The sequence below is a fragment of the Molossus molossus genome, unplaced genomic scaffold, assembly GCF_014108415.1.
Source record: "Molossus molossus isolate mMolMol1 unplaced genomic scaffold, mMolMol1.p scaffold_m16_p_4, whole genome shotgun sequence".
Taxonomy (NCBI): domain Eukaryota; kingdom Metazoa; phylum Chordata; class Mammalia; order Chiroptera; family Molossidae; genus Molossus; species Molossus molossus.
The window spans coordinates 9,628,054-9,650,450 of NW_023425377.1; the positions used below are offsets into that span (position 1 = coordinate 9,628,054).

A 22,397-nucleotide genomic window follows, 5' to 3' on the forward strand; every position below is an offset into this window, starting at 1 on the left:
GTTTTGTTTCCCCAATTTTCTAAAAAATATATTCCAATTAAGCTTTTTTTTTTTTTTTTTTAATCGGTAGACAAAGAAGAAAGGGAGAAATTGAATTCAAACCGACTAATGAAAGAAGACTTGGGCAGGAAGAATGACTGGGAAATAAAGTTGTGAAGCAACACTGTGTGCCCCACATGGAGTCAGCTCAACAAGCACCGTCTACTTTATTGGAACATCCAAATAGTAATGATAATGTGGACTTGAGTGAACAGGCAGGGGTTAGAAATGTGACTCTACCGTATGTATAATCCTGGGCAATGACCTTTTGGTCTCTCAGTTTTGTCAGCTCAAGAATGGGAGTAATAGTGCATGGCCAGCCTGCCTCAAAGGGCTGTTCTGGCTGGGAAATGGAACACAGTGTATGAATAACACTTGAAGCTTCATGCAAAGCATAGCACCTGTGAAGGACAAGATGACAGAAGGAAAGAGATTCATACTCCACCTTCCTCACATGATTTCCTTATGCACCCCTATGTCCCTGCAGCATTATTTCAATAGTCCAGATCTGGGAGCAGCCCAAGTGCCCATCAGTAGATGAGTGGATAAAAAACGCTGTGGTGTCCTGCTGGTATGACTCAGTGGTTGAGTGTTGACCCATGTGCCAAGAGGTCACCAGTTTGATTCCCGGTCAGGACACATGCCCAGGTTGTGGGCCTGATCCCCAATGGGGGGCATGCAGGAGGTGGCCAGTTGATGTTCTCTCTCATTGTTCTTTTTATCTCTCTCTCCCTTTCACTCCCTCTCTCTATAAAATCAATAAAGAAGAACATTAAAAAACAAAAAACAAGAAATGCAGGGGTACATTTACACAATGGAATAGTACTCAGCCATAAAAAAGGACATCTTACCTTTTGCAACAGCATGGAGGGTACTGGAGAGTATTATGCTAGGTGAAATAAGCCAGTCAGAGAAAGACAAGTACCACATGATCTCACTTACATGTGGAATCTAATGAATACAATAAACTAACAAAGAGATAGAAACAGACTCAGACACAGAGAACAAACTGAAAGCTGTCAGGAGGGAGGGGGGCTACGTGAAAAAGGGGAAGGGATTAAGCAAAGGAAAAATCCCTCATAGGCACAGACACCAGTATGGTGATTGCCAGAGGGAAAGGGGGTGGGGTAGGGAGAAGAGGGTAAAAGGGGGATAAAGGGTGGTGGAAGGAGGCTTGACTTGGGGTGGTGAACACACAATACAATATACAGATGATGTATTATAGAATCATACACCTGAAACCTATATAATTCTATTAACCAATGTCACCCCCATAAATTAAAATAAAAAGATGAGAAAGAAAAGTAAGTTTAGTCAAGGTTAGGATGTTGCCTCATATGAGTAACAAAGAATGGATCCATTCTTTTTTTTTAATTTTTTTACAAACTTAAAGTTTATAGGGTCTGGATCAGCTCAACTGAAAAACTTGCTTTTGCCTCTTTGGCCACAAGGAAATGACAGCCATCACTAAACAGCAAAGTCACTGAAAAGTTTCGACTCTGTTCCCCCGTCCAGGAGAAGAGAGGTGGGTGTCCATCTGACAAGCTTCCAGTGCCTCTCTTTACCAGAGCACAGAGCTTTTTCAACAAACACTGGACAACCCTCCAAAAAAATTGTTTTGTTTTTTTTTTTTTGCAAATCTGTGGGCTCCTGCGACACACAGCAACAAGCAGCAGTCCATTAGCATGACAGGTAGCGCTCTCACTAACAACTGCTTTTTACTCCCTCTGACAAATGTGCCGGGTGCCAGGGCTGACGTTTGTGTGGTAATCAGGAGTGATGGAGAGGGGACGTCGGCGCTGCCGAAAGTGCCCCCCGATTTAATGTGAACGATTTGTCAAACGTGCTGTGATAGCGCTGCTGTCGGGCCCGGGCAGGGAAGCACTCTGTCATCTTTGCGCCAACCAAGGTCACTTTGGCAGAGAGAGGAGGGCTCTCGCCAAGGAAACGTTCGTGTGTGCCGGCGACGCACCTGACCTACTTTTACAACTCGCTTCCCCCCCTCTTCCCAGATACCCATCTCAGGCTTTGGGAGACACTCCCCTGGAGACTAGCCTGTTCCCAGACAGTCCCCGGGGCGAGCCACTTGGCGCCACCGAGTGCCAAAAACGTGGGTCACGGACAGAAAAGCCAGGAGCCCACGTGAACCAAATTCATCCGGGTGTCTCCGTTTCTCGCGGAACACAGCCGGCACATTTCCATTTCAACGGGAAGGCTCCTGGCACGAGGGCCTTGGGTACTAGCTGCATTGGGTGGGGGTGACCTTGACCTTCTGAGCACCTACGAGCTCCTGCACATCAGAAGGACCAGGCTAGATACGCTCTCCACACTATGCCTAGTCCAAGTGTTAAAAAAGAAAAGATAGGTAAAAGAAAAGGAAGGGCATTTTCTGTTATTAATAATAATAATAATAATAATAATAATAATAATAATAAGGGAATTGAAGAACAGCCTCTAGAGGAGGTTGGGCGGCATGTCCTTATTCCCGTCCCTGCCATATTCTTTCCGGCCTTCGTCACTGCTCTGGGCGTCTCTCCGGGTCTAGACTAGAAGCAGCACAAGGCAGGGCCGATGACTTACTGAGTTTTGTAGCATCACATTGAGCACGGTATCCGCTCAGGAAATATTGATAGCATGACGGACGATAATCCGCGGAAACAAATGCCAGAAATACGGAGTGAAAGGGAACAAGGATCCATGCCAGCCACTGCCAACCGCGTGCCAGCGCGGGCTGCGTCTTGTCTGCGGATGAACAAAAAGCAACGGTTTCGTGGACGCAGGAGACGGAGCAGAGGGCCCCAAGGGATGGCCGTCAACGGGCAGTGTGCAGGCCAAATGAGGCACCGGGCGAATTCACACTGCAGATGTGTTCTGTGCATACCAGGCGACGTCAGCCTGCAAAAGGCTTAGCCTCTGTGTGTGTGTGCGCGCGTGTGTATTTAAATTAGTTACTAACATTTAAATATTGGGAGCTTTTACCTAAACGCATGCATTACGGATTTGCAGCGGGACGAGCTGGCAAGCCTGGACTGAGGACAAACAGCTGTCCCTTTTCGATGGCATTCACTCTCTAGCTCTGCCAGTCCTGAGGGTCGAATGCCACCTGCCACTTGCCACAGTGTTGGCCCTATTACTTTCTAATAGTAGAGAGGCGCTTCTCTCGACTCTGTCTCCATCCAAAGCGACTCAGAGCTATGCCTCCCCCTGGGATCGCCTTCCTGGCATATTCAGAGCACCAGCAGTTCCATCCCAGGCCACGAGAACACCTGCTTGGTGAAAGATCTGATCTACAACACGATGCCGGTTTTATCTGACGCAGTTCATCAAAGAAAGACCGTTCATTCAGACCGCACGTTGTATTTTTATAATACTTGAGAGATACCCCATCCTGGGATATCTATAATCTCAGCACCATCTTCAGCTAGTAATACCATTCCCATTTTACAGATGGGCACACCAAGGCTTTAGGTAAAGTTGCATCGTTAGCAGGCCTGACAAACATATTAAACCTGAATCTCATGGGCTAAGACCTTCCTTAACGGTTAGTAAATGAATCTAATGTGCAGCCATGTTTGAGATCCTGTCTTACGGACTGAATATCTGTGTTTGTCCACGATTCATATGTTGAAGCCCTAACTCAAGAGGAGGTGGAGCCTTGGGGAGGTAAACAGGTTTAAATGAGGTCATGAAAGTAGGGTCATCATGATGGTATTGGCGCCCTCATAACAAGAGACCAGAGAGCTTCCTCTCTCTCTCTCTCTCCCTCCCCCTTTCTCACTCTCTCCCTCTTCTCATACCCTCTGGCACCCCCTCCCAACTTCCCCTCCTATCAGCATGTGCGGACACAGCTAGAAGGCAGCAGTCTGTAGGACACGGAAGAGGTTCTCGGTGAGAACCCAACCATGCTGGCGCCCAGATCTCAGACTTCCAGCCTCTAGAACTGTGAAAAATAATGTCTATTTTTCAAACCACCCAGTTTATGATATTTTGTTATAGCAGCACTACCTGACCGATACATGTAGATTGCAAATTCTTCTTGCCACCACCTCTCCGATTAAAGCCATGCAAATAGAAATGTCTTGGCTCAAGGTACAGGGCAGGCTGAATGGACACAGGAGGAGGGACAGGAATGGGAATTGCCCTGGGCTAGGCCTAGGGGATTGGACTTCTGGTCCTGGGTTTAGCCATCAAAGCCTCATTGAGTTATAAGGGACATCTGATTAGAATGAGTGCTTGTTCACGTGGGTGGATGTACAAGAATCCCCAGGTGGTGCTTTCAACTCTACACATTTCCTTTGGTTTTACCCCTAATCTGGGATCACAGATTCTGATTTCTTGGATGGCACCCAAATATACAAATATATATATATATATATTTGTGTGTGTGTGTGTGTGTATATATATATATATTTAAATCTTCACCCAAGGATATTTTTTCCATATATCTTTAGATAGAGTGGGGAGGAGGGAGAGAGAGAGAGAAACATTGATGTGAGAGAGACACATTGATTGGCGGCCTCCCATACGACCCCGGCTAGTAGATATGCAACCGAAGTACATGCCCTTGCCCGGAATCAAACCCGAGACTCTTCAGTCCGAGGGCTGATGCTCCAACCACTGAGCCAAACCAGCCAGGGCAATATGCACATTTTTAAAAAGCTCCTTCCGTGATCCTGGTACACACTCCCAGTTGAGAATCAAGAGCATGAGATGATAGAGACCTTCCAGAACTCACAATCTATTAGAAACAAGAAGGAAAAATTGCCCAATGTACCCCTTGCATGAACAGGTACAATTACAGTAAGGAGAGGTTATGCCAAACACACACACACACACACACACACACACACACACACACACATACCTGTTGTTCAAAGTGAGTTCCCATTAGAGAGTTACATTGGATTTGATGTAGAAATTGATCACCTTGTGATATTTATTCCACTCAAAGAAGGAAGGGACTTGTCAACACAATCAAGTGCTCATTCAGGTGGCCTAATTCTGCTCAGTGGCAGGGACCCCAAGGGAGCCCTTCTCTGTGGGGACATATGGCTATATCTAAAGGGAAGCACTTTGGGATGAATAGTTCTTCACTGGCCCTTTTTGGATAATGTGACATTTTTAACCATGGTCTCTGAGAGTCACAGTGTGCCCGACATTGGATGTTTGTTTGGTCTTCATATCCTTATACCCAGTGTATAGACAAAAGCTGATTCATACGAGGTTCTTAATACTGAGTGATGGATGAATAGTAAAAAGAGAGGGAGAGAGAATTGAAACTGACAACTGCTGTTTTCACACTTCAGGTTACCAAAGTGGTCTCTGAAAAGTAAAAATGAACCTAGGATCATTCATTCATTCCATTCTCCTGTTTAACATCCCTGAGATTCCCAGGCCTACAGTGCAAAGGGGAAGGTGCCCTGCATTCTTCAGGAGCACGGGCATAGTCTGGCCTGGAAACATCTTTGTGTTCATCTCTCACGGCACTGACAGGGTTGGTCTTGTCATTAATGGCAGGTCCAGGAACACATCTGATTGCATGTCTCCAAGCCTTGAAGCCAACTGCTCCCCTCTGCCTGGGGCACCATCTTCTTGTTCTCCTCCAATAGCTTTCAAGGTTTAGCTCCACGAAATCTTCCTAAACCTGTACAAGAGACTGAATCATTCTGTTTCTTTTTGCATCATCCATGGATTTCATTCATGGTGCCTTTATCACTTTGTGCCACTTAATAGCTGTGCATTTTGTCTGTGAAGGACCAGAAGCTTGGTCTGAGGTTTCTTGTAGCCCTGGCATGGGCCAAAAGACCCGGGTCATTGCAAGTGCTCACCGAAAGCAGTGTGATTGAACACACTGACACATTTCATCGCCACCCTGGTGCCCCAGCTATAGGCACATGCTCACGAGGACCTAGTCTTCACAGGTAGGCAAAAGAGGAAGGGATTTTGGAAGGAGAAACCATATAGAAATCCAAATCCAACATAAGAATTTATTTATAGACATGGAGACCTACTGGAGACTTAGATCACAAGAAAGCTACCCCAAAAGATTAATAGTGATTAAACCACTTAAAGCAAAGTCTCATGATGACGGTCCAAAACAATATTGATTTTCAATATCAATTTGTAATACAAAGGAGGAGATTGAGACAAATGCCCGCCGTCCCATGTTGTCAATAAAATGGTAATTCACTGATTATTAACTATTCAATTGGAGCTTTAAGGCTCAAAGTTAAGGCTGGACTTATTGACTTATTTTACCTGCTGTAGTTTTAGTTACAGAGTCTGGGTTCCCCTTCTACCATTTTGGGCAAATATTTCTTGAGCTCCTACTGTGTGCCAGACCTGATCTTAGTAGTAAACAGGATTGACAGGCCTTGCTCTCATGTTTCATGTTTGTCTTTTCCTTTTACTATCATCGTACCATTTTTAGTCTTTTCAAACGTGGTGTTCTAAGAAAATCGCAAACCAGCTAGTATTATTTTATTTCACCCTAATCAGGACTCCGAGTCATGAAAATGGAGGCATTCGTATCCCCGCCCCGAAACACACGCCATGTGTTACGTGAAACCCCAGATCGACGAAAGGAGGTACTTAATAGAAAATAAAGCACTTCTATATAATTTATCTTTCATTTCACGCTGGGAAGATTCTGATCCCTCTGCTAGCTTTTCCTGACAAGTGTTCTGTCTTTAGCAAGGTTTGGGGTCCAGATTCCTCCTGCTCCCCTGACATCACCACGGATGTGGAAGAGACCATAGTGTAAGTTCCAATGGTGTAAGTTCAACTTCTGCATTCTCCGTGATTGAACTGATGTTATGGTCTTAAGGAATACTTTTAAGTATCCTGCAAGTATTTCTTAACTGAAACTTTTTTTTTTTTTTTTGAGCTATGACATCTGAAAGCCAACATGAACTTCCTCCCCAAAATAGATGACATTAAACAAGGCAAGGATACACCGCTGGTCTAAGTTTCACGGATCAAACCTGAAATCATATCATCTCACAATACCTAATGGAATTGAAGAAGCCATATAGTCTATTACTTCATTACTAACCCATAACATGGGGGGGATGACATTCTAGGTGGCTGAGCTTGTAGTGATACTTAAGTTTCTACAACCTTCTCTCACACCAGACTTCCTCTTCTTGATGTGGATGTAGCCTAACGGGGCTCCTTGTGATCTACGTCTGAGAATCCAAGACCTCAGAGTCATACCCTTCTCAGGATCCTTGGCCTTGGTGTTCCTTGGAAGCTCTACCATAATTCTCACTATCACAGCCTCCCTCTGTCACCCAAGGCCCCGTTCAAATAATCCTGTTTTATTTTTTCTGTAAATCCTCACCTGAGGATATTTTTCCATTTATCTTCAGATAGAGTAGGAGGAAGGGAAGAAGGGGGAGAGAGAGGGAGAGACAGAGAAAGAGAGAGAGAGAGAGAGAGAGAGAGAGAGAGAGAGAAACATCGATGTGCGAGAGCTACATCGACTGGTTGCCTCCTGCATGACCCCAACCAGGGCCTGGTACTGAACCACAACTGAGGTACGTGCCCCCAATTCTTTGGTCCACAGGCCAAACTGCTGAGCCAAACCGGCCAGGGCACACGTCCCTGTTTTTAAGAGGGCTTCCTTCCATGACTATCATCTTGAAAGGAGCCCTCCTCACGACTCATTACTAGCATCTTGCTCTGTATTTATTTAGCTTATAGCCTTTGTCTCTACGGAGTTTTCTTATGTCCCTTGTTCTGTATTTACTTCCTGCCTCCTTCCAGGCCCTGCCGCCTGAAGGAATGTAAGTTCCATTTATTGAGGTGTCTTTGGCTGTCTTGTTCTCTAGCTATCCCTTTGGCATCATCGGACTCAAGGAAAGCGTGTACTCAATTCCTGGCAATGGAAAGAACATATGAAAACTCGTGAGTTTAAACGCATTCACGAGGAGGCGGCTCCCTCTTCAACGGACTGGAGCAAATCATCTAAAATAGTCTCTGCAACTTAGACTTTTCCCACCCCTCCCCCAAGCATCGGTGACCCAAACCAGGACCCACAACACTCAGTCTTCAGCAGAAATTGACGGAGAAATGTTTGCTCTCTGCTCTGCTCCCATCAATAACGGGACACACAGATGGCGAGGCAGCACGGAGGCGCGAACCCCCGCTGGCGGGCGTGACGCTCACCTGCAGACGGTGGGCGCTGCGCTCGCCATGAGGCCGGGAGTCAAAGGTCCTGGATGTCAACGGGAAAGGACAAGGAGCCGAAAGTGGTTTGACTCACTGTTCCTTCTTTAGCGAGAAGTACAGTGAGAAACACGAAGCTGCTGAGGAATGGAGAAGCCCCAAACACTCGACTGTTCTTGATTCCACAACACTGCAGGGACAGGGGTCTGGAGAGTCATAGCGGCGGGAGGAAACAGCTGATGGGACTTGAATGCGTGTCGTTGGATTCGTGGCCAAAGGATGCCCGTGGTTCCTGGACGCAAAGGCTTCCTTCCCTGGGTGGGCCGAGTTCTGTAAGTACCCCCTTTCTCTCCCTTCCTCCCCTGCCCCTTCCTTGCTATTTCCTTCTCCTCCCTTCGCACCCTCCCTTCACCCCAGCCCCTCCCTCTCATTCAAGCCCATCATCAGTCTCTCTGTACACGCACACTAGGAACCGAGAATGAGAAATGGGTGATGGTGGAATGATACTGAACACGTCCCCGGATGAAAATAGGTCTTCGGTTTTGACTAAGCAGCAGCACAAGCTAAAGAAGAAGATTTATGGTAATATATCACATTAATCAACTCAATTAATGTACAATCTCGGTAAGTCACCGAGCAACAGTAACAAATAAAACATTGGACTTAGGAAAAGAGTCTTCATTAGATTTGGGATTCAAGATATAAATAAAGATTAATTTGTAATCTGATCAGACACTAAGATCAAGAACGTTAGTTCATTATTTCTTATCATATATGCAAAAACAGAGCTATTCTCTTGGCTTTCGACAAGGTTCCTTTTAGCTCATGGAGTAAATGACAAATTAAACTTATATACACCTTGTCCTGTTCTCATGCCATAATAAGTGCCATTTTCAAGTGTTAAAAATAGATGCAAGGAATAATGTGATATATTTTGGACCATCACTGTCCAGGATGGAAGTCAGTTCCCCATGTGGAAATTGATTAAAATTTAAGAAAATGAAAAGGTCAACTCCTCAGTCACGCTACCCACGTTTCACGCTTCCAAGAGTTACATGCAGCTAGTCCCTGCATATTGAAAAAAATGCAGATATAGAATATGTCTACTATAATGGAAAGTTTTACTGAATACTCTCTCATGGCAAACATTTATTAGGCAAAAAGGTGAGGAACGAGTTACAAGTACCAGGTGAATGATCTGGTTTTTTTCATATTTTTCCGTTAGTAAGACATCCTAGTACAATTCCTTAACAACGTCTTCCTCCCCAAATAGACCAGCGACTTCACACGTTTGTCCTGCCTGGCTCTCGCTGCAACCTCCGAGTTGTTACAGAGGCTCTGGCCAAAGCTGGCCATGAAACATCTGTGTCGAGTGGCTGAACGACAGAACGAACGTCAGATGCAATGCCAACTGATCACATCCGTGTCTATCTACAGACACGCAGAAAGAGAGGGGATGCCATTCTGTCACATATAAATATAAGCGCATGTCTAGTTTCCTCATTGTTTTATCTGCCTTTGCAGAACCCAGAAATCAATTCCACCCTTAACATATGGGGATCTTCTTGCCTAAATGAGCAAATGAATCCGAACCATATCAGCTGAAGAAAACTGTGAAATTAATTGTGTTGACATCTACTTGGGCAGAAAACAGTTAACCCAGCATGACAGGGTTATGATAGTGACTGAAACTCCTCTGAGGCCCTTGAGAAAGAGTTGTTTTCATCTCATTATGTCTGCCTTGATAATTATAAGCAACTCATCAGCCTTGAGTTGAACACCACATATAATCACTTTCCTGCATATTTTTGAAGGAGGAAGCATAATAAGAGAAAAATCTGCAGACTAATTTATGACATTTGTAGGTCTATTTTCAGGAAAAGAAAAACTACTATACAGTGGGGAATATTAAAATTCGCTTTAAAACGGTGTAGATTTATTTTAGAATGGTGCTTAAAATGGAAAAAGAGAAAACCTCCCTTGTATAGCAACAGTTACCACACACTTGTCCTGTTCACGTAAAAACTCTCCCACTTGCTGCCCAAAAACAATCTTCTTCTTTAATTTTAAGAACATATTACTAAGAGAAAGAAAAAAATCCAATAGCTGGTTACGTGCATAGATTAAAACACTAACTACAGGAACCTACCACGAGAGAGTCCATACAAGGAGAAAATTACCGGCAGAGACTGGAGTCTAACATCCTGGCGCATTAAGATAACCTTGAGGGGTGTTTCTCTGGATTCCGTAGACAGTTGTGCCCCCTTATGTGTGAGACATGCGTCCCGAGACCCCCACGGATGCCTGCAACCACAGATAGGACCGAAACCTACACACACTTTGTTTTCTCCCCTTACATACAACCTGTGATGAAGTTTAATTTATAAAGCAGGTGCAGCAAGAGATCAACACCAATAACTCATTGTAACAATTTCAGAACAATGACAACGGTGTACTGCAATAAAAGTCACGTGAACGTTCTCCCCGCTCCCTACCTTACGGTACTATCTGTACCACGTCACGCTGGACAAAGGGATGATTGACGTCTGGGGCGAGATCCCATTCCACTACTCAGAATGACACACCATTTAGGACGCATGGGTTGTTTTCCTGGAATTTTCCATTCAGTATCGTCGGAGCAAAGTTGAGTGGGGGTCATTGAAACTGGGAAGTGAAACCCGCAGCTGGGGGGCCACGCCATCTGTGCACGGACGTGAACTAGCGGAGCCTCAGGGCTGTTCTCAGGGACCTCCCTGAGCTTCTGGACTCGCGTGTCACCTGCCGGGTCACAGGAGGACAGTCCACTATCAAAAAATGAACAGTTTAAGGAAATCACTGAATCTCTGTGCTAAACACAAAACAAAATCAATCAAACAAATAAAATAAACGCCAACAAAATCTTCTGTCTGCATCTATTGTGCGTCTTAACAGCTAAAACTGGCGTTAGAGAAGACCGAGAGCAACGTGGTATGTGTCCCTACCCAGAGGGGGTTGAAACAGGGCGCAGGTTTCACGCTTTGTGTGTTTGTGGGGGGCACTAAACCATCCCTGCCGGTGGAGGCAGCAGCAGCAGAAGGGTCTGTGGTCTCTGTCTCCCTGGGAAACAGTAGGTGGATGTGGCCTTGTAACAACCAATTAAAATGTCCACATGCAAGTTGGGAATCCACATTTGTGTCAAATGAAAGGGCATTGTTCACCCTTGACAATTCGCTGCCCCAACAGGACACACACGCACACAGCACACCCCAAGCCCTTCCTTGCGCTGTGTGTCACTTCCCACTCTAAAGGCACAAGGCGAGGTCACGCACACCCAAACACGCGAGGAGTCACCCCCTTCCACTCGCCCCGGTCCCTCCTCTCCATCGCGTGTCCTCGCGGATTTGCTTCCACGTTTGTTTATTCCCCGTGTTCTCGTCATAGCTCTAAAGAAATGCCTACAAAAAATGCCAACTGTCTTCCGAAGTGAAACAAAACCTTTTCATTTTCGAGGCTTTTCCTGGAGAACGCAGTTACTCCAACGAAGCTCAAAAGAACTCTCGACGTAAGAACTTTTCCTGATTAGGAGGAGGGGTGATTGACTAGAGTTGGGATGATGCTTGTCTCACTTAATTTTCAGTTCAAGGAAATCACCTCTCTTCCCCTTTACTCTGATAACTGCCAGCATTTACACATACCCTCCAGTGCTTCCGACATGATAAATACTCTGACAATCCTACCTCCAACTCGAAGTGTAACAAATGCTGGTGACTCAGGAAAGAGAATGGTGTTTGTAGGAAGGTTGTGATCAAACACACTTTTAGGCTCACAGAAGTGTTCTGAATTGTCATAAACACCCTCCACATAATGTTCACCACGCTTTTTCGTCTTCCAACATGGGAGGACCCACTGGTAAAGTGCAGTAATATCCTTTCTCTCTAGACACCATGTGCTACCCATATTTACCCAAGCTGGCAAAACGTAGAAAGATGATTCTCCTTCGAGCCTTTTTTTAAATTACCAAAATTCAAGTTGCTTTTAAAATACCACCATCTCCTTTGAGATTTCGAGAGAGCTGGAGATCACCATGGCAATAAGAAAATGGTGCCAGCATCATCTTGGCATCTACTCATTACACATCTCGGGGGACTTCCACACGGGAGAAAATTGAACTCGTGCAAAAAGCAGGCGCTCTCCTTCCAACCCTTTATTTTGGGAATGCAATGACAAATTTCATGCTACAGAAGGTAAATAAGAAATTGTTGAAACCGTACGCCTTTCCTCTAACATACACAATTAAAACGCAGTATCAGTCTGCTCTCCGGGCATGAGATGTAAACGTGGAAAGTTTCCAGACAGGACCCCGGACGATGCCCGTGTGCCTGTTCTAATTCACTCCTCACGCTGTACCGATACCCATGGAGCAGCCTCTCTGACTGCAAGGGGGCTCCTGCATCTCAACCCACGGCACGTGGGTGCCTGCCGGCTTGTTGCACCTTGTCATTCAAAGTTCGCTTCATTCTTTCAGTCAACATTTCCTACCTACTTGGTCTGTATTAGGCGGTGGAGAGCCAGAAGTGGATAGCAGAAAGTGGGATGTGTACAGCAGAGTGGGAACAGTATACACATGTGTGTGTGCACTTGTGTGTGATTGTGCAAGAATCTAGTAGGTTTGCCGGAAGAGATGTGTCCAGGATATTACAGAGATAGCAAAACATAGTACCATGTGTAATCTTAAAAATAAGACCACAGTATTATAATATCAGAGTAAATGTAGCAAAATAAATATTAATTACAATGTAATAACATTCTAGTACACGTACATCAGTAGTAATGCAACATTATTATTTCTAACTATTTCCAGTATCTTCTTTTTTTTTTTTTTTTTTATCCTCACCCGAGGACATTTTTTGTTCAGATAGAGAGGGAGGGAGAGAGAGGAAGAGAGAGAGAGAGAAACATCGACGTGAAGGGACACATCGAGTGGCTGCCACCCACACGACCAACCAGGGCCGGGGACAAACTGCAACCGAGGTACGTGCCCTTAGCGGGAACCGAACCCGGGTCTCTCGGGACCGCAGGCTGACGCTCTAACCGCTGAGCCAAACCGGCCAGGGCAACTTCCAGTATCTTCTTACCTCTGCTGCCAAGTGCCTATTTTATTTGTTCTAAGTGAACCTGGGACATTTTATTACTTTTATGAAACTTATTGGGGTTACATGGGTTAATAAGATCATGTAGGTTTCAAGTGTATATTTCTATGACACATGATCTCTATGTTGCATTGTGTGCCCACCACCCAAAGTCAAATAATCTTTTTATTTTAACAGAAGCAGTGTCTTTATTTATTTATTTTTAATTTTTTTTCCCTCCTTATCTTCAGGTAGAGAGAGAAGGAGAGAAAGGGGGAGAGAGAGAAACATCAACGTGACAGGGACACATCGACCGGTTGACTCCCGCACGACCCAAATGAGGTACGTGCCCTTGACTGCAATCGAACCCATGACTCACTGGTCGGTGGGATGATGCTCTACTGCTGAGCCAAACTGGCCAGGGCTCAGATAGTCTTCTATCACCATATATTTGACCGTCTTCATCCTTTACTAACCCCTCACCCCCCTTAAGTGGGCACCAGTCACCAGTCTACTACTGTAACCAGAAGCAACTCTCCAAACTCCACGGACAGAGGCTGAACAGTGAAGGGCTGAGTCCAGGGAGTTTAGCCTGAAAAAGCTGGGTTTGGACAAGCAAGGCTCGGAGCTGGCCTCCTCCCGGGTTCTTAGACCTCTGGTTCCAGAACTGGTTTGTGTGCTATGAAGGGGAACCGAAACCTGGAGGCAACCTGGACCCTGTCCTCCAAATCGACACAGAAGTCCTGCTGGAAGAAGAGGTGCCTTCAGGCTTCCGAACACTTTGCCCCTGACGCTGACACAGAGCACCCACCGCTGGGATGGCGCACAGAGGACGATGCCGTCAGTGGGAATGGGCCCGAGAGATTGCTGGAGGAGAATGTCCCCGGGCTGCCTGGAAGAGGCGGTCCCACCGAACGGCAGAGGCCCGGCCAGACTCCCGGCCAGGGTCACCCTACAAACCACGGGGGCTTTCTGGGCCTCTGTCTGCTCATCTGTTTTTGCTGGTTAGGGTTACTGGAGATAATGACAGTGAGCTGGCTGGCCCAGAGTTGGGAGGAAACCAGTGTTACTGTTCCTCTGTCACCCCCAATGGCTGCTGAGTCATCCAGTACAGAACGTGCCATCACGAGAGGGGCGCTGGAGGACCCGGGGTAGGGTAGCATTGAGGGAATAATTCCAATCAAAAGGGGACATCCGAATCAGGGTTGGCAGGTTTTGTCTTCTGTATTCTTAGGTAGATGGACATTTGTGCCCTGAAATTATATTGAAAACAGACAGTCATGTTGATTTTCCAACACTCTTCGAGCGTGGTGACTGCAGCGGAGTTTTTCTTCCTTTATTTGCGGGGCGAGGGTGGATACGGGTTTGCACGAGGCTGTCCTCGCTAAGGATTTAAACAAGGATCTATTTGTACTTTATGAACATCAAGTGCAGACACTCCCACCAACCCTAGACCCGAAGTCCGATGTCTACACCAGCAGTTAGTTGATGTCATGTTTCCATAGGGGGGCTTCCTTGCCCAGACACAAATGCCCCTGGAATTGCTAAAGGGATAGTAAAGGATGAAAGAAACCCAAACGGTTCTCCCTGTACTGTCCTTAACAAGAACAGCAATACAAGAAAGATTTCACAAATGCCTGAGGGCTAGGATTGTTTGAGAAAGGAACTGGTTTGAGAATGCACCTTTTGTTTCAGAATAGGTCTACTTATCCTGCATGTGGGGGGTGTCAGATTTCACGACCTGAATCTTGATCAGAGACAGAACCCAGAGGCGGTTCTCATCCACTCCCTAGTCCTAGTTAGCTGCCTACGTCATTTCCATTCTCCGGGCCTCGGTTTCCCCATAGTTCAAAAGTCAGGTTCAGGCTAGATATTTCTTGGTGCCTTAGCATTGCGGTGGTTCTAAGCGACTAATAAAACGCGTAATGTTATTGCTCCCAGGCTTTTGCTTTCGTTTTACTAATTCCTCTGTTGATCACTTAGCCTCCTGGTAACCTGTCTTTTCTTCCCCTTTTTTAATAAGTGAGGAGCTGTCTTGAGAGGAGCTGCCCATGAAAATGAAAACTTATCTGATAATAAGGTAAGATGATTATCTTAAATCCTTCAAATGAATGCTCTCCAAAGGAAGGACTCGGGAAAAGAGCGTCTCAGATCTGCGCTGATGGGTCCTGGCAGTTGCAAATGAGCAATTCCAGCTTCAGGACACTGGCCGGGTTGGAAGCACGCTATTTCGGTTCGAGCTGGGTCAGAACCTTTCGCACTGCCGGGGCCCAGCAGTTCTTCGCTTCCTCATCTGTGTCTGTAAGTAAAATGGCAAGAACTTTGCAGCGTCAGAAATCGTGCGACATGGGCCCATCGGACCGATGTTCTTCCGGGTCCTCTAGTAGCGCTCTGAGGACAGCCGCTACTTGATACCAGTGTTTCCCTGTGACAAGAGGCTGAAGGACGTAGCTCCCTCTGTACCATCTTCATCTTCGACTCCGTCCAAGGAAACCCTGAAGCATGCTGCAAAATCACAGTGACTTCAAGGGTGCTCAATGATGCTTTTAGGCTTTAAAATATCCCTTTTAGCTAATGAAAAAAGTCACCTTTTATATTAAACAAAACTCATGAGAATTACATACCTGTGTAGCTACCTGGATGCAAACACTGTTTCTAAATCGATTATTATCTTGAGAGAACCTCATTTCTATCATCTAGAAGAGAGAGACTTGTCTGGACAAGTTTCTATATCCATGTTCAGTTACTACACTCCAGGTGGATCAGACTAAGCAATATGTATATATATTTAAATATATATATTTAAACACAGTTGGTACTTTATTTTTATTTATTTTTATCCTCACCCGAGGAAATTTCTCCATATTTTGTTCAGATAGAGTGGGAGGGAGAGAGAGAGAGAGAGAAACGTGAAAGGGACACGTCAAGTGGTTGCCACACGCACGACCCAACCAGGGCGGGGGACAAACTGCAACCGAGGTACGTGCCCTTAGCAGGAATCAAACCCAGGTCTCTCTGGACCACAGGCCGACGCTCTAACCGCTGAGCCAAACTGGCCAGGGCACATTATATTTTTATATAATATGCATTTTAAACATTCAAGTAAAATACCATGTGCATTCTCAAACTGGCCTTTCACATTCTGCATTTGGGTGGAAGTCTTACGTTATCAATCAATGAGAAACACAACTTCTCTACCGGCCAAAGAGAGAGGGAAACGGAAAGTTGGCATCTGGGTGGTATAATCTTAATACAGTTTAATTTTAGCAGTGAGTACGTCGAGCCAGATTTTTAATCTAGCAGCAGATTTAAAATTTTAAGTTCTTTGAAAATACCATGTATTTTTAAGTTGTTTCACTTTTATACGTTACTCCTTTCTACGCGGTGGGGAATGTTTGACTAAAGAATGTCCACAGAAGTCCAGGGATGCATGAGAAAAGTCACATGTCAGCACAGCAATGTACCCAGTCATCTCTAAATTTACATGTGGTTGTCACCCAGGGACATTTGCATGATCTGATTAACACGGTGTGCCAACAGTATAGGCATTTTGCTGAGGCAAGAGGAAAAAAGTTGCTCTACAAGAATCCTTCCCAGAAATGCTTGTGAAAAGGAACACGAAGCCCTACAATGGGGGTTCATCTCAAAACCCTAAAAGTAACAGCTCTGACTGGGGCAGTCTTTCCAATTTCAGGAGTGTTTCTACGAACAGAGTGGACAGACCCTAAAATATGTGCATATGTTATCACCTAAAGCAAATCCATAAAGCATGAAGATAAACAATGAACACTTATAGTTTTAATTTAACTCTTCATTCTCAACTTCTCTTCCCAGACAGAACAGTGGGCACTAAGCAGAGCCCATGGTTCGGGGCTAGGCTCATGGCTACATGGATTTTTGCAAAGAACATAGGTCTTATAACCTTAAACACAGTTCTAATTTCATAGGGTCCAGACAGAGAGGAGGAATTTATGTCCATAAGAAGATAGTCAAGTTAAGGGTACATGGCAAAGAATTTCTGCAAAAGATGGCAGAACACTGGTATTCCTAGCAGGACAGAGAGAGCCAGATCAAATGCTCTTGAATGATTCAATTAAGACCAAAATTTATCTTTTAATAATTGTTCCAAAATGAAAGAAGTTTCCATCTCTAGCAGTACATGGTTCATTCCACAGGGACACAGGGACACCTGTCTGTTTTATTTGTTACTGTGTCTTCAGAAACTAGGGCTGAACTATGTAAACAGTGGGCCCTTGATAAATATTTTGTTAAGGAATAATTGTTAAATAAGAGAAATCACACATTTCATAAGATGAAAAATCATGGAATTATTAAAATAAAGTTTTTAAAGTATAGAAAAGGATCACAATAACCAACTTAAAAAATAGATTACTGTCCTGGCTGGCTTGGCTCAGCAGACAGAGTGTGGGCCCATGGACAGAAGGGTCACTGGTTTGATTCTGGTCAAGGGTTGCAGGTTCAATCCCTGGCCCTGGTTGAGGTCGTGTGGAAGGCAACCAATAGATGTGTCTCTCTCATATCGATGTTTCTCTCTCTCTCTCTGTCTCTCTCTCTCTCTCTCCCCCTTCTACTCTACATAAAAATCAATGGAAAATTATCCTCAGGTAAGGATTAACAACAACAAAAAAGTATATCACTAATTAATAGTGTGATATAAATCTCCTTTTTAAAAACACTATAATATGTGCATAGAAGATTATCTGAGCTCATATTTTCTTTATAATATTGAAATATTATGATTAAGTCAGGAAAAAAAAGAAAATTCACATTTTTCTCATCTATAAACAATATGTGTTCTGTTGAAGTAATAAAGAATTTCTCTTTAAAAATATAATAAAAGCTAAAACTTGCCAACAAAACTTTGAATATACTCATCCCAACCTCAAGGGACATATCAAAAGCTTCCAAATTCAAGCCTTTAGAAGTGACCAGCATTTGGTGAAAGAAAAAATCCAGGAAACCAGCAAAATAAAACCACGTCTCAGTGGCACCATTTATGTGAGTAAAACAACTTCCCAATCAATGTAAAATTTTATGTGTAACCAATACGAGGATTAAGCGGATGGTTTAAATATGCTGAAGCGACAAGATGCCAGGAAGGATCTGGGCCGTCTTATCCCCTTAAGTCACATCCTATAAATAACACAGTTCAGGGAACCCACAGATGGAGAATCATAGTAGTCTAGACTTAAAGTAATAAAGAAGTTTACCAACATTTCCTCATGGTTCTTGCTGAGCTGGGCTTCACTTCCAAGAGAATGCTCCAGTCACAAGGGCAGGAGGTCCACCCGTCGATGAGTCAGATGTCAACGCAGTATCCAAGCACTTACAACTTCAGGATGCTTTTCAAATCCCATCCCATCAAAAGCTACCAGAGAAGCAGCCAAACTCAGCAAGCACTCAGAGCTGAGGAGCGGAACTTGGATGCCACTTCGATGCGGTTCCATCAAACGGTGACAGCCTTGGGTGTTCAGCCTGGGCCAGTGCTCAGGTAGACAGGACGGGTACTCCTCACCGAGGACTGGCCTCACTGTGGTTGAATAACCACTCCCTGAGAAACCGCTGTCTCAGTTCATTTCGGCTCCCCTGCTGCATTTTCCTGTTCTTCTACTGTGCTTATTTGAATGTTTACCCTTTCTGCAGCGTACATTATAAACACATATAAATTGCAAAGCATTATGAAATTGTTCTTCCTTATTGTGCCACTGTTAGGGTGTTTGGGAGCAGGGAATATGTCTTCTTCATTTTTCTTGGAAATGATTATTAAGTGTAATGCTAACTATACTTATGTTAGTGGCTACTCTATATAAAAATTGTATGAAGGGCTCTCTATGCATCCTTGCGGATGCCCTTAACTTTCTGCAAAATACTGTCCCCATTTTACAGACAAAAATTGATCCTCAAAAAAATGTTTTTGCGACGTAACATAGAGCTGCTACGTATCGTGATTGTATAATACAGTCTGCTGTAGCGACAGCGACTACAAATCATAAATAAATGATCAGGGAGTGAAATGCTTTGAGATCTGCCCCTAAAGACTGGAGGAGAACTATCATTCTATACCTAAAAAAAAAGACTCACAAAAACGAAATTGATTGGAATAATGCCTGGATGATTTGAATATTCAATATAAATTTGTTGACTGAGTGGTTGGTATTACATTTACCCCACAACAAAACGAAAGCATCAAACCAAATAATCTCCCCTTCCTCAACAAACAAAAATAAAATCACAAATGTTTAATGCTGTTAATTAAATCTGAGAGAAGTTGGGAACAAATAAACCAAAGAAGTTTGTACTGTAAACTTGTCAGAGCTTTTACTATGATAATAGTTATTGTTAAGTACCAAGAAATGGCTATCATATAAATTATTTCTCAAATGCATTCTGCCAAGTAATGCTTTCTTTGCAGAGTTTTGCACTGGACTGATTTTCCATGGATTAGATCTTAGAGAATTCTCCCCTGGGGAAGTTAGAGCCACACTGCCTAGTGCATTTATTGCTGACATACAAATGTGTAAAGACCAACTATGTGGGATCAGCATTTTGTGTGTGTGTGTGTGCAGCTATGTTTTAGAAAATGTAATGTGGCCCTTGGTAGACTAAGATAATGAACCCTTTTGAACAGACATACATTATTTCTCAAGAAGAAAGCAAGTAATGTAGGAGAAATTTCCTGCATTATTCTATGCAAATGCATAAGGAATTTTGACAGAATTGTAGGAAAATTTCCCGATTAAGAGAAATGAAAGGGAAATGGGCCAAAACACTGAAACGGCATATTCAAAAGGGAAGAAATGTTTCATTGGAGAAAAAAAGTAACTACCAAATTATAGAGCCTTAAATGGAAGAGAAAAAATATTGTTAAAGATTGTAACATATCATCACTTTCTATAAACACGTGCAGTTGAATAATCAAAATGAAAATTTCGTAAAATTGAATTTAATTTTTATAAATGAATGTTTAAAATTTAATATGATTTTCTTTTTACGATATTTTTATTGATTTTTAGAGAGAGGAGAAGGGAGAGGCAGAGAAACATTGATGTGAAAGGGAGACATGGATCTGATGCCTCCTGCACGCCCCCTACTGGGGATTGAGCCCAGAGCCTGGGCACGTGCCCTGACGGGGACTCAAACCATCAACTCTTTGGTGTACAGGAGGATGCCCAACCACCTGAGCTTAAAAAATTTAATCTGATTCTATGGAAAAAATAAACAAATAAAAATAAATAAACAAATAAAAACAAAACAGCTCCGAAGAGAAGAAAAACAAGGAGGAGAGCTTTCCTTTATTGCATTAAACTTACTATAAACTTAATATACCAAAGCAGTGGTATTGACAGTTTATATAATGTAACCCTTAGTAGACTAATATAATGAGCACTTTAAAAAATATATATATATATTTATTCCTCACCTCAGGATTCTTTGCTATTTATCATCAGATAGAGTGGGAGAGAGGAAGGAAGGAAGGAAGGAAGGGAGGGAGGGAGGGAGGGAGGGAGGGAGGGAGAGAGAGAGAGAGAGAGAGAGAGAGAGAGAGAGAGAGAGAGAGAGAGAAACATCAATGTGATAGAGCCACATCGACTGGTTGCCTTCCGCACGACTGAACCAGGGCCAGGGACGGAATAGAACCCGTGACTCATTGGTCCACGGACTGATGCTCTAACTGCTGAGCCAAACCAGCCAGGGCTAATGTAATGAGTACTGTTTAACAGACATATGTTATTTCTCAAGAAGAAAAGAAATCAATGTAGAAAATAAAGTAATATCATATAGAGCAGAATGCCCTAAAATAGACTCTATTGCACAAGAGATTTAATATAAAATAAGGTAAAAATTCTAATTATAGATTAACTTCTGGGGAAAATAGATCTTCATCTGGCACATACATTTTTAAATAGTTTAATGTTACTATAAATTCTGTAAAATTACTAGAAAAAATAGCACACATTTATTGGATCTTGTCACAGGAAATCTTTTAAAGCTGAGAACCAATTCAAAATATCTAAAATATTAAATGACCCGATCACATGAAGATTTTAAATATCGTCATGTGAAAACAACAAACATAAAAAAAAAGTACTGGGGTAAAATATTAACAACGACTATGACCAGCATTAGTTTACCATATTCTAAAAATATTAAGAATACTTATAAATACAGCAGAAAATTCAGTGGAAAGTGACTAGATCAACAGATCAAGTGTTTAACACACATGCCAGGGTTGTGGGCTCGATTCCCACTAGGGGGCGGGCAGAAGGCAGCCAATAGAGGTTTCTCTCTGACATTGATGTTTCTCTCTCTCTCTTTCTCTCTGAAAAATCAATAAAAACATATTTAAAAAAATATATATATAATCACTGTTATTAGTTATTGCATAGGCAAAATGCTAAAAAATGACACTAAACTCTTAGCAGTATTTATCTTTTCATAGTGGCATTTAAAAATGATTTTACTTTTACTTGTATATTTTTCCAAATTATTTTATAATAAAATACCATTAGACTTTTAAAATTATAAAATTAATGAAAGTTGTTTTGTAAGAGTCATGAAATATATTTTAAGACACAGACTTTGGTAGAGCATGAATATGATGTTTTTGAGTGCTACTTAATGCATGAGAGAATTCCAAAAGTGTAGCAATAAACACATGAAACAAAATCCCAATTTCTAAAATATTTGTTTAAAAGGGTTAAACCAACAGATTTGGGTGAGATCATGGGTGATATGTTTGTTTTCTGAATTCTCCATATTTCCTGTAAGGACAATATTACTTTTATAGTTAGAAAACATATATTTAAATAAAATCTGTTGTGTTCTATTGTTATAACCTTACCAGAGATTGTGTTTTCAAGAAAGCAAGGGATGGACTGTGCTATAAAATGTGGCATTCAGCATTCTTGTGTCTTCCACACAATTCACATTTCTTTTTGAATTCTGATACAATTGTTTGAAACCACCTAGTCTTACCAAGAGTCCAATTTCATTGCTGGTTTGCTGATATTCAGCAAATGTTAAGTAGTGTGTATATTGTGCACTAAGGGAGAGAATAAC

General features: G+C 43.1%; 1 protein-coding gene across 2 annotated transcripts in view; it reads right to left on the reverse strand.

Moving 5' to 3' along the window:
* TENM2 (teneurin transmembrane protein 2) overlaps positions 1 to 22,397 on the reverse strand; it is an 883,834-nt gene that overhangs the window by 595,261 nt on the left and 266,176 nt on the right. The window contains exon 3 of one of the 2 annotated variants that reach the window (XM_036239731.1): positions 7,701 to 7,722. The exons of the other annotated variant lie outside the window; for it this stretch is intronic. Within the exon in view, the coding sequence (XP_036095624.1) occupies positions 7,701 to 7,722 (22 nt within the window). The remainder of the gene's footprint in view (positions 1 to 7,700; positions 7,723 to 22,397) is intronic. 2 annotated transcript variants of the gene reach the window in all.